The sequence below is a fragment of the Pseudophryne corroboree genome, chromosome 1 (genome assembly GCF_028390025.1).
Source record: "Pseudophryne corroboree isolate aPseCor3 chromosome 1, aPseCor3.hap2, whole genome shotgun sequence".
Taxonomy (NCBI): Eukaryota; Metazoa; Chordata; class Amphibia; order Anura; family Myobatrachidae; genus Pseudophryne; species Pseudophryne corroboree.
In genome coordinates this window covers 1,046,394,354-1,046,407,403 of record NC_086444.1, presented here as the reverse complement: position 1 = coordinate 1,046,407,403, position 13,050 = coordinate 1,046,394,354, and the positions used below count along the sequence as shown (strand labels likewise).

General features: G+C 40.0%; 1 protein-coding gene across 5 annotated transcripts in view; it reads right to left on the bottom strand.

Moving 5' to 3' along the window:
* The window catches only part of MTUS1 (microtubule associated scaffold protein 1), a 460,214-nt gene that overhangs the window by 71,212 nt on the left and 375,952 nt on the right, over nt 1-13,050 (bottom strand). For all 5 annotated transcript variants that reach the window (XM_063920828.1, XM_063920830.1, XM_063920829.1 and 2 more), the window contains one exon: nt 5,395-5,603. In XM_063920828.1, the coding sequence (XP_063776898.1) occupies nt 5,395-5,603 (209 nt within the window). The remainder of the gene's footprint in view (nt 1-5,394; nt 5,604-13,050) is intronic.

Below are 13,050 nucleotides of genomic sequence, written 5' to 3'. Positions count from 1 at the left end.
ATAACTTGAGATAAGTGCTGCGAAAATACATGTGTCCACAGCTTTTCGCATGAAAAATGAGTGTTTTTTGCACAACCTAACTGGATAGGGGAGATAAAGCCCCCCCCCCCCCCCCCCTTCCTTCCCCCTGCTAAAAACGGGCACTATGGTGGGTAATTTGATACCCCCCATAGATGGCAAGAAGCGGAATCTATAACCTGAAAATGGGGTAAGATCAGGTAGAATTTTGTTTCTTGGGTTGTTAGGACCTAATGTGCCAATTTGCCAATGTAAAAGGTTAACACTAAAGTTTTCAGTAAAATGCATTTGTGTAGAGAAGAGAATATACTGATGACAAATGTGTGGACACCTTTATATATAATAAAAAGGGTTTAAACACTGTAAAGTATCACTGAATATTCCTGCGCTGTAAACGTAAGCAACATACTACTGTGCACACACTCCGACCATACATTGCTTTAACGAGGAGAAGCATGTGTATCTAAACTAGATCATGTGAGCTCATTGCTTAAAATTATATGCAACATTTCTCAACGTACAGTGCAGAACTGAGCTTTCGTGTACAGTACTATTCACACACTGCTAAATGTGCTATAAAAAGAGCCTTGGCTGGCTCGTGTCCATAGCATCAGTTTTCACCATAGATCATTGCTCTGTTTAGGTCTTACAAAGAGCAATCTAAAATTAGATCTATGAAAGCTACTTTCAAATCTACTGTAACCTTTCCTTCTGGAGAGACTGCACACTATACTGTCCAGGGAAGGACGCTCAGAACACAACTGCAATAAACTAATTGTACTCTCAAACATTTGCTCAGGGCACAAAGAATATAGTATGATAGTATGTCATCTTTACCATTGACACTCTTTACACAAGCCAAAATGATTCAGTTCCTTAACAACCCTCTATTCCTGTGGGGTATACAGTTACAATTCACCATGCTCATGAAAGCCGTTGAACATGATAGTAGGATTCCTAGACTGATCAATATGGATACCCTGGAGTATAATGGAATGTAATCTTAGAGGAAAGATGACTTTAAGGACCAGGAGGGCAGGACAGCCTACCATTAGCAGTCACCTGACTGGATCCTCCCAACCCTATACAGCCAGGTTACAGTGTCATACTTCAGCTGATTCTGCAGTCTTTATTGGAGCCTGTTCCCATTGTCCTCTCTTGTAGAAGCACATGGGAACCAAGCAGTAACATTGTTCTGGTATATTGCCAGCGGGCACTTGTAATAATAACAGACCAAGACAGCCTTCCTTCTCATTCCTCTATCACAGCAATGTAATATTTTCTTTGGCATGATCTAGCTGGTACTTATAATGTAGTGTACAGGAAATTCATGTATAGCGTATGAGAAGTTAAAATATGTTTTTTACGTCATTAATTGCAAGTGTAGAGGATGATACAACACCTGAAAAGCACTGGCTAGACCACTATGAGAAGCTAGGCAACTGCCTATGGCAGTAATATTTATTGGTTCTACTAAAAATGATAGACTCCCTTTCATTTACCCCTCAGTGCCCACTAATTCCTACCTATGAAGTTGCGGCACATCTACGTCAGTGGTGCTGGGCTATGACGTCTCATGTTCAGTGTGCTCCCACGTGCTCTACAATAGGTAAGAGAGTGTGTATGGTGCTCAGCATAAGAGGGGGTCCGGCAAATGGTGTGTGTGTGAAGGGGGCGGGGAAGGGGGGGGGATTGGGCCACCTAATGAGGCATGGGGGGTCCACTATGCTTCCGCCTCTCCTTGTGTTAGTGGCCATCACTTTTCAGTAACCTCTTCCTCGTATATATGCTAAATACTCATTTATTTTTGACACCCACAGTCTGAGGGCCCAATCACCATTCTTTCTTTAAGCAAATAAAACATTTAATAAATGTTTATTCACAATATCTCATATCAAGCGTTTCATTCTAAGTCACTCACAATGGATTGCAGTCTACACATTGTTTAATCTTGCCAAAGTGGAATAGAGATCCCGTTGCCATGGCATTTAAACGCTGGCAACACAACCAGACTCGCATCCTTTACCCGGTCGGTTTGCTCCCCTATTCGCACAAAAGTGCTCGTACCCTATGGGGTACTGAACACTTCTGAGCAAGTTCCCACTGCTGACGGGTGTCGTGCAGGTTCGGCCAGGCAAATCTGTTCAGCAGCAATTGAATTCCCACCTATATGTTACACTTGTCCTATTTCCCAGTATTGGTCCCAGAGACTAAACACTTTGTGCACCTATTTCAACCTGACCCTTTACCCCTTCCTCTAGCCCCCCCCTTCTTTTATGTTCCTAACCACATACACTCCGCTTTTTTCTCTTTTGCCAGTGTTTCCCCCACCCTCATTCTTTTCTGTTATATTGAATAAAATGCGCTCACTGCTTCTTTTAGTGTTACACTGTACTATTTCATATGTGATTGCTAATAAACACTTCTTAAACAAAAAAAGATGGCAAAAGGAATATGGATTTATGGACTTTTACCTGGTTCTACAGTTTAGTTATGATGGAGCAAAATGGTGCGAGGCAAAAGGTCTATTTCTGGTATGGAACACAGGGGTTGGTCATGATGAAAAGTACAATGTTTGACACAGACGTGCAGCTTTTCCAGCCACATACTTCCCCCAAATCGTATTTCCTCTCTCCATGATGGAAGGCATTCCGCTCATCACTGGTTTAGCAGAACAGCACTCCATTACATTATGAAATTAATATGATAGGATAAATTCTTTTTTCCCCATAACAAGACAATCCATGAGAATATGGACAGTCAGAGCCAAACAAGGGGCCCAATTCCGAGGCGAAAGCCAATCGTGTCACTGCCACATTTGTTGTATGCAGCGGAACGGAGAAGTTATGCAAATGTTGCAGCTGCAATCATTTGTACATACACGCCCGCCACCGGCTTCTCATATCCGCTGCTTGCGTACAAAGGTGCATCAAACGCTGGTTGTTCTGAATGCCCATTGCAAGTAAGGCGCCAGGGCCAGAACCATTGCGTAAGAAGACGCTGTCAGCATCTGAGTATGGTATTTAAATCTACAACACACAAATATAATAATAATAAAAAGAAGCTATTTATGTAAACAAATTCAATCTTTTGTTATTCGCCTTCATTGTTCTGTGTTCCTATCACTGCTCATATAAGCCTACACCCGCTCCCAGAGGACTTTACACATTGTTTTGCTGTGGCAACAAGCACAGTGTGTGGAAAGATTTCCTAATAAATCTCCTAATCTACAAGAGTAGATGACAAAACAGCATATCTGATAGAGATTGCCAAATACTAGCCACATAGGACACTTTCATTTTGGCAACTAAGGGGGAGATGTACTACTAAGCAGTGAAAAGAGTGGAGAAGTGAGCCAGTTGAGAAGTTGCCCATGGCAACCAATCAGCATTGAAGTAATATTTATAACTGCATACTATAAAATTATACAGAGCAGCCAATTGGTTGCCATGGGCAACTTCTCCACTGGCTCATTTCTCCACTCTTTTCACTGCTTAGTCTCCCACTTATTCTGTTGAAAATTAGAAATACAACACCATGAAGAAAGGAAGACAAACACAAAAAAGCCAACACTTACTTAGCACTATATATATATATATATATATATATATATATATATATATATATATATATATATTAGTGTGTGTGGGTTGAAAGGGGGCACGCATGTGCCCTGAGTGCTGGATTTGAGAGGGTGCCAAGGACCTCTGGCTGATGAGAGTTCCATGTTTATGTACATTGGCAGGGATGGAGGGTCCTCCGGCTTCTTGTTAAGCTTTGTAGACACTAGCGCGACCGCCAATCATTCCAGCTTCGCTGACAATTTCCCTTGAGCCCAGAACTAGCCAAATTAACTGTACACACACTGCAATCTTCTGAACATCTGGTTGTATACAAGTTACTGCTGCTCTGTACACACTAGATCAACCATCTTTAGGATCCCCTGAAAAATGAATTTGAATAATGGGCTGTACAATGTACAGTGGGCTGTGCTGTAATTAAGAGGAAACCGGGAAAACGCCATTTTGCTTTTTTGTTTGCTGAGGCTGAGGCTGAACGCTTTACATAGCTTACATGTCCCCTATGCAAACACATACCACAGAGTACGCACATGTCACCAGAGCAACGTCCCACAAATGGCCCCAAAACAGTGCTTCCCCATATGCAAACAAATACCACAGTAGAGAATACTCTGCACCGTCCTCTAGCACCCACGGAAATGGCAGACGACAGTGGGAGGAACAGGGAGTGTCTAGAAGCTGACTGCTAATCGGACAGACCTATTGCTGGCTGGATGTACAGTTAATAGGTCATATCACTAGCGAGGTTGTCAGGTTTTATGTGCAGAACATATATCGTTCATGGTTGCACATAAAATGCATACTGTCGTTAACAGGAGTACATAGCAAATGACCTGCAGGAGTGAACAATTGGGGGTACACTCTACATCGTTCTGAGCCACGTTGGCACAATATATGTGTACCCAGTTTAAGACGGATACATATAATTGTGGAAGCAACAGTTTGATACATTAGGAACTAGTTACACCACTTAGCGTAAAGCAAAGAGTGCTTCTGAAGTAGGGATGGGAATCAAATGAGGTTAAATTGGAACAATCAATGGATTGGTGAGCGATTACTAACCATGCAATGGTGAGGATCAATTGTTTCTTCACAAACGCAAGTTATTTTTCGAGTGTTCTCCCATACAAGAGCTATCTGCACCTTCAGCTAAACTCCCCAGGTTTTTAAAATAGGCTATGCTCAGAATGCCATGCAGGTGACCTGAACTCAACATTGTGTAGTACAGTCTAACCCCCATCCCACCCCAATCCAAAAAAACCAAAAAACAACAATAACAAAATTTAAGAAATACAGGAAGTGGTTGGGGACAGCACAATGGTCACATTTAGTAACAATATATGCCTAGAAATGTAATTACAGGTTGAGTCTCCCATATCCAAATATTCCGAAATACGGAATATTCCGAAATACGGAATTTTTTTGAGTGAGAGTGAGATAGTGAAACCTTTGTTTTCGGATGGCTCAATGTACACACACTTTGTTTAATACACAAATTTATGAAAAATATTGTATTTAATCACCTTCAGGCCGTGTGTATCAGGTGTATATGAAACATAAATGCATTGTGTGCTTAGATTTAGGTCCCATCACCATGATATCTCATTATAGTATGCAATTATTCCAAAATACGGAAAAATCAGATATCCAAAATACTTCTGGTCCCAAGCACTTTGGATAAGGGATACTCAACCTGTATACATTAGGCATGGCTAGGATGTTTGACAGATGAATTTCAGGGGAAAATAAGGTTAGAAAGTAATTCAGCAGCAGTGTAAGAAAACAGTGGAGTTACCTGGTTTATCACGTACTGCGTCACCACTGTCACTCCTTCAAACTTCTGGTTGCTGCATGTGAGGAGATACTTCAGATGCTGGATAAGTCCTTTCTGCTCCTCACATACTCTTTTGCACTGTGCTAATTCAAGTGCTTGTGTGTCCACTGGGGCGGGCTGGGGTGGCGTAATTGGTCCTTCAGGGCTGGTCTTCTTCTTGCATTTGCCCACTAAAAAACAAAAGAATACTTTGGTTCATATGGCAGTTTCCGTATAATTATTGTATTATAAACATTTAACATTTACACAACTACAATAATAACCCTTTCCATGTGCAACAGCCAGCAAGTATAAGCACACCAGTTATTCCATGCATAAAATCCAGCACCGCTATAAACATACATTGATACAGAGTTTCCCAAACTATGCCATTACAGTCCAGACTTTCAAGATATCCATGCTTTAGCTCCAGTGACTTAATTAGTATCTTAGTCAATTTAATCTAACCAGAAACCCCTGTAGCCTACTAGGCAAACACTTTCTTTGCTAATTACCCTAGTAAACCGTATTCGTATGGATTATTCGTATAAACCCACATAGTATTAAACATGACAGCCCTGGAAGTAAAGCCACAGATTAAAAAACGAGTGGCAGTCACATGTACTTTGTCTGAAATCAGCTAAATACATTTTACAGTGCTCCGTGTATATTCCACGGCTACTGTAAAGCTGGGTACACACTGGACGAGTTTTTGAACGATATTGCCAATAACGTTTAACAACATTTTAGTCAAATCTTCAAGTATGGACGCACTATATCGTCAACAATGTGCACTCCTGTATATCGTTGGTCATTTGTAAAAATCGCTCGGTGTGTACGCACTATATCGTTTGTTTGGGACTCCGGGGTGTTTTAGGGAAATTGTTTAACAATATCGCGTTCATATTTCATGTTGTCCAACGTGTACCCAGCTTTAGAGTCATTTTGTTTAATCAATCACCACAGCAGACCTGGCTCTGTCATATTAACATTGGTCCCCAACAGTACCAGAATTACTTATGACATGGCATAACTGCAGCATCAAAGGCTAGTAAAACAGGTCGTTAATAATGCCAGTGGCTTAGTGGACTCAAACAGTTGGTTAAAACTAAAATAAATTAATTTTATAATGAGAATCCAAGTTGCTTTAGCTCTAAGTGGGAGATGTACTAAGCAGTGATAAGAGTGGAGACGTGAGCCAGTGGAGAAGTTGCCCATGGCAACCAATCAGCATGGACGGAACATTTATAATTTGCATACTATGGGGTCTATTCAATTGAAGTCTGATCCTTTCCGACGGAAAGGATCCGACATTTCAGTATTCAATTTACGGCCAAATCCGACAGGTTTTGGCCGTTCCTGACAATGCCAATCAGACTTTTTTTTTTTTTAAAGACTTTTGTTAAAGTCTTTTTTTTAAACATTTTAAATCCAACAAAACACGTGGATCCGCGGCTAATCCGCCGATGCACGTTTTCCGACAAGTCGGGAAATCCGACTTGAATTGAATAGACCCCTATAAAAGTATACAGAGCAGCTGATTGGCAACTTCTCCACTGGCTCATTTCTCCACTTTTATCACTGCTTAGTATATGTTCCCCTAAGAGGTTTATTACCCTAAGCGTCATTTCTTGGAGGAATACCTACAGCAGACCCAAATAACTCAGTGTTCTGATTCATGGTCAAATTAGTAATCTGCCATTTCTCATCATGTACATTTACAAGCTTTAGCCATAGCCAGCAATTGCTGCAATGAAGTTTTATTCATTTATTTATGTGAATAGATCCCTCTAATTCTGTATGTATTTCATACTACGTATATGCATCCATATATTTTTAGGAATGCTATATCTTACTGGAAGTAGAAACGTAATACTTTTTTATAAAGGTTAACAATGTGTCAGCGGTCAAACATCTAATCAGTCCAATGAAAACCAGTTTAGGTTTGATCCCATGTTTAATCCATGTTCTGTGGGCAAATCACTGCAGACCAAAGTCACTCGTGTAGCCTAGCCCCAATGAGATTAGCTTTCAGGTATTTTCTCATCTTCCTCCACATCCCTGCGTGTAAATGGGCTCAGACAGTTCCTTATATCAGACATTTTACTAGCTCAACTTCATGTATCCTCCATCCTGAATGATTCCTGCCCTCTTCAGATTATTTTTATGAATCACTTGAGAAAGCAAATATGTATACTGTGCGTGGTTTACAGTGGTGGAGTTCAGGGCAAACAATAGGGATAGAGTTATTTATTAAAGAACATGCTATCCTATATAAGAAACTGTTAATAAACAATAAATACATTTAGTATAAGAACAATGAATAGATTAAGGGGTCTGTTTATCACGTTGCGTCACTTAGCTGCATCAGGGGTCACAGCGCAGCACATGGGGTGCCCGGCGCCAGCCAGCCCGCACAGGAGCACCGATCACCGGCTCCTGGTTGGGTAAGTATGTTTTTTTACTTTTTTGTGTTCTATTTAACTGGCATGGTCAGATTTCATACAACTGCGCCGTCCCACCCTGTCCCCCCCATTTTTGACAAGGAGATCTGTTCTGCAGATGTGCATAATATAATGTTTAAATATTTTAAAAAATACTTTTTCAACTTTATTAAATAAAAAACATTTTAAAAAACAATGTTAACGCTTCTGAAGGGAAACATTGTCAGTTAAGTGGTTAAACAGTGATCAGCCTGTGTGACCATCAGACACAGAGCTGATCACTGGAGCCCGGTCCCCGAACAGCTTTCTCTGCCAGGTACCAGAGATAGCTGGGCAAAGCCTGCAGATCGCAGTGCTGCCCTGTGATTTCAACAGCCTGCGCTGGCAAAATCACAGGGCACACTGCAGTGTTTTTTAACTTTTTTTTTTTTTTTTTTTTAGTAAATTTGGCTACATCACATTTTCCAGTTATAAGTATGGGAAATGCAATGTGGGTTACTACATTTTTTTTTTACAATTAAAGGGTTTGGAGCAGTTTTTCATGAAAACTGCTACAAATAGCCTTTAAAATATTGGAGTGATACTAAAAAAAATAAAATAAAAAAAAAAATAATGTGAAAAGGGTGTGAAAATCTAGTAAAAAATTTGTAACAATTTTGATAATAATGTGCCTCTATAATAATAATAATAAATGTTAACTGATAATAAATGTTTTCAGGTGCTTTTTAATCTTTGCTATCATCATTGGTATGATACTATAGTGTACCACCATACAGACAACAGCTGCCACTCAGTGGAGTGACTGGAACATTGCTCAATTTGGCCACACACGGACAAAGCAGAAAATAGGTGGCTGGAAGTTCCACAAATTTTAATTCCTTTTAATAAGAACACACTTCAGTGCAATACAAGTTATGAGCAAGATAGTGTGGCAAGTATTAACATGCTGGCAGACATACTTATGAGACCACGCAAAAAAAAAAATTCTTACTACAGCTTTCATTGGGGCCCATAGAAAACTACACTTCCAATGCATTAGTGGGAATTTCTGAAACCCAGTACAAAAGGAAGAAAGGCAGTTATTGGCCACAGCATCACACTAACAACCAATCCGTTCCTGACATTTAAAAAAACACAGACTGTAAAATGTAAGGCAGAAGCTGATTAGCTAGTACTTCATCTCTTTCACAATTTTATCTCCCTTGTAAATACCTCCCTAAAGTATAAAAAAAAAATGTAATTGGTTGTTATGGAATATACCTCTTTTTTCAGTTATTAAAGTTTTTAAAACATGCTCCACCCACTGTGCATCACTCACTGTGTTTATTTGATGCCATAATGGTCTATTTACTATAGCGCGGCTTTAAAGAAGTGGAGATCATGTGGAACTATTACATGAGAGGACTGTGGTTGTGACATTGTCAACTGTAGTGCAATTTTAAGACTTTAGTATGTACTCAAAAATTATTCTTCCGAAGTGGTCATTAAACTCTGCTAGAAATATATCTCTCTATACACACACATACACATATATCTATCTCTCTATACACACACATACACATATATCTATCTCTCTATACAGACACATACACATATATCTATCTATCTATACAGACACACACACACACACACACACACACACACACACACACTAAACAGTAATGGGATAATACATCTAATGAAAAATGGTTGGGTTATTGCAAAGAATTAAAGAGTAAGACCGTGCAATTCTCTAAGCTATTACTGTCCATACATACCCTATGTCAGACGTGAGCTTTTCCAGGAAATGTCTAATGGAGAATTCACGGATTTTATTAGCAGATGTAATTACTGTACATCTGACTTCAAAAAGCTTCCTACACCTGCTCCTTGTACTGTTTTACCTACAGCCACTGGGGGGCAGTCTATCCACATTAAACCCATGAAAGAAAGTGAAAAGGATGGGTGTTCAAGGTTCAGCCTGAGCAGAATTAACAATGAAAGGAAAAAGGGCAATTGGGAGAACATGATCAAAGCATTTTCAATTAAAAAAAGGATTTCACAGCACAAAGCTTGAAAAGGTATCCTAGAAGAGCGCAGACACCAATTATATATTTTTATAACAATCCCCTCAATGTACAGCAATGGGCTGTAATACAGTAGGTCAGTGCTTTCTAAATAAATAAATAAAATAAAAAAATACAAGGAAAAATATAGGGGGTGGGGTGGAGAGAACAATAAGCAGGGTGGTTTCAACTCGCACACCTGAGCAAAAACTTTCTGTACCGCAATGGCAGAGATCCTACCCAGCTGCAAATCCCGCAAAATTCCAATAGAGCCTTGTGCTGAATACAATGTGTAATAGTATCAAGTACATCATACAAAGGCTTCAAGTACTAATAAAGCAAATAGAACAGTCTGCTGAAGAGGTGCTTTACATTTTCAACACACTGCAGCATTAATACTAATTTACTACTAAAGAGAACACGTAATACTAATAAAGAACACTTTAAACCAACATTTTTCCATAACAACTTGCTCACTGCAAGCGCAAAAGCGTACTGTATCCACTACAATTGGGAACAGTACCAGTGGTAGCGGAGCGAGGCACCTTGCCTTTGCTCGCCATGCGAGGGGACAGAGTGCACTAATTGGGGTTCCCGGTCACTTTACGGAGAAAACAACACCAAAAAAAACATCAAAAACTCATGTTGACCTTTTGACCTGTCGACCTACTTACTGTCGAGCAATAGTTTTCGACCCAGACACTGTCAACCTACTTACTGCCGACCTTACATACCACACCCATCCAAAACAATTACCAGGCATCACTGTATTTGTGCTACTATGTATGTTTTACAGTTGATATTATCACGGCCAGCACAGTGGTTAGCATTGCTGCCTCACAGCACTGGTATTGATTACCAACCAGGGTCTTGTGTGCATTTTCCGGCGTTTCTTCCGGGGTCGTTGGCTCCCCCAGAGTACAAAAAAGAAATACAAATGGAAGATTCATTGGATGTATACTACAATGAACTCTACTGCCTTCTTATTTGAGTAAATTTAGTCTGTAACGTTCAATGGGGCGGGGACTGCCGTAAAATGATATGTCTATATAGAACTGTGGGGTAGATGTACTAAGCAGTGACAGAAGTGGAGAAGTAAGCCAGTGGAGACGTTGCCCATGGCAGCCAATCAGCAATGATGTAACATTTATAATTTGCATACTATAAAAGTATACAGAGCAGCTGATTGGTTGCCATGGGCAACTTCTCACTGGCTCATTTCTCCACGCTTATCAGTGCTTAGTACGTCTCGTTATGTAATTGTAGATGCTAAATAAATGCTAATAAATCTAAAATGTACCTTTTGTTGCTATAAATAAAAAGTTTAAGAAAGAAAAATTATATTAAATCCGTAGTGGGTTTAATCACGAACTATATATACATTGATACTTGTAAAGTTGACAAAAGGCTAAAAGTCAGTATTTAAATATATAATTGGAGACGTTATTTAGGACAAGCAGAAAATTGGAGGTACAAATATTTTAAGCTTGTTGCTGGAGGCACTGAATGTCTAACTTGTAGTAGCACAGAACAGCTCACAACTTAAAAATCAATCATCTGGTTCACAGAAAAATAATTATCCCTGACTGCAGATTTCTGTAACAGCAATGATACAGTTTAGACAAGCTGATGTAGGAATTATTTCCAAAGCATTTGACAACACAAAGAATCTGCCTCCGTCTGTCAGGAACCTGACATTACTGTGTGGTGCAGAAGGGCCACGCTCTGTCAATGATCTCCCTAGTTCCCTGCCTGTCCCAATTCCATGTGTCACTACTACTACCAATTACAGCCACCTGTGTCCTCACTTATATACAATCACAGGTCACTACCTCCCAAAATATCAGCGCACCCCTCCAGGAATACAGTTTGTATCTGTGTACAATCTCATGGGACTATTATAGGTTACTAGTTACTAGCCCATCAAAATGATGGCACGTCATAACAGTAACATAACATGTCAGTGATAGCGGCTGTGCATGTCCGAACAGAGCAATACTTCAATTGCTCCATCAGGCGCCATCTAATGACTGCCGGCGCACAAAACACTTAAATTCCCCCCCCCCCCCCCCCCCCCCAGAGGTGAGGAGCCGCATTACCCTTTTATTATATAGAACTCTTTCCCTACTTATACTGGGGACATACAACCTTCATCCATAGGAACGCATTTCTAGTAAGTTTGTATTGTACCTGTATTATTTATTATATCCTAGAGCAGACCAGCTGGCACTTTATGCTATGTATGTGTCCGACAATTACAGAAGTATGCCCTAGACTACCATAAACACCTATGAAAGCGTGAACAAAAAAAACCCTTTTGCTTTATTAAAATGTTTTATTGCATTTTGTTAAGATTTATATATTCTAAAAAGACATACTATATGACTTTCCACAATGGCAACCCTTATAATTGGTTCTCCTAAACTGCATCTGCCGGCTATACAGGATGCCCACTAACAAGTGATGAATCTTTAGGTGAAAGCAGAAAGGGATCTGCAGCAGACACAGTCATATCAGCTTAGGCCCATGTAAAGAGGCGGATAGGGGGATGCCAGAACAGTGCTCCCGCTTTTCCCGTGCAAAACATCCACAAGATCTCACAAATGAGCCATCGCTAATTAAACAATGCCCATATACCCAGCTGGTTAAGGTCTTGTATTTTCAATGCTAGTAAAAGGATACGTCCACATGTGTTAGCTACAAACATCTAGGAGCTCGCTTTAAGCACTCCCAATGCATTTACTTCTGTCCAAATAAAGAAGAAAAAAAAACACAAGACAAAAACATAGAATACACTCTGAAAGCCATAATGAAAATAGAACGCTACCACAATACTAATAGCAGTGGCAGGGGTTTTTCTAACGTGACATCCATTTTCATGCTTTTTAACCACATTACACTAAGGGGTATATGCAATTCCGGGCGAATTGCGGCACTTTTTCGCCCGTTTTTAAATTCGACACAATTCGACAGTAAAATGCCGGCAAGTGGGTGCCGGAATTCGACAAAAAACGAATTCGACAGTCCCGCTGTCGAAAAACGACCGATTTGACGGATTTTGATTAGATTTTTAAAAATGTTTAAAAAACGGTAAAAAAAACTGGAAAAAAAAATTGCGTGGGGTCCCCCCTCCTAAGCATAACCAGCCT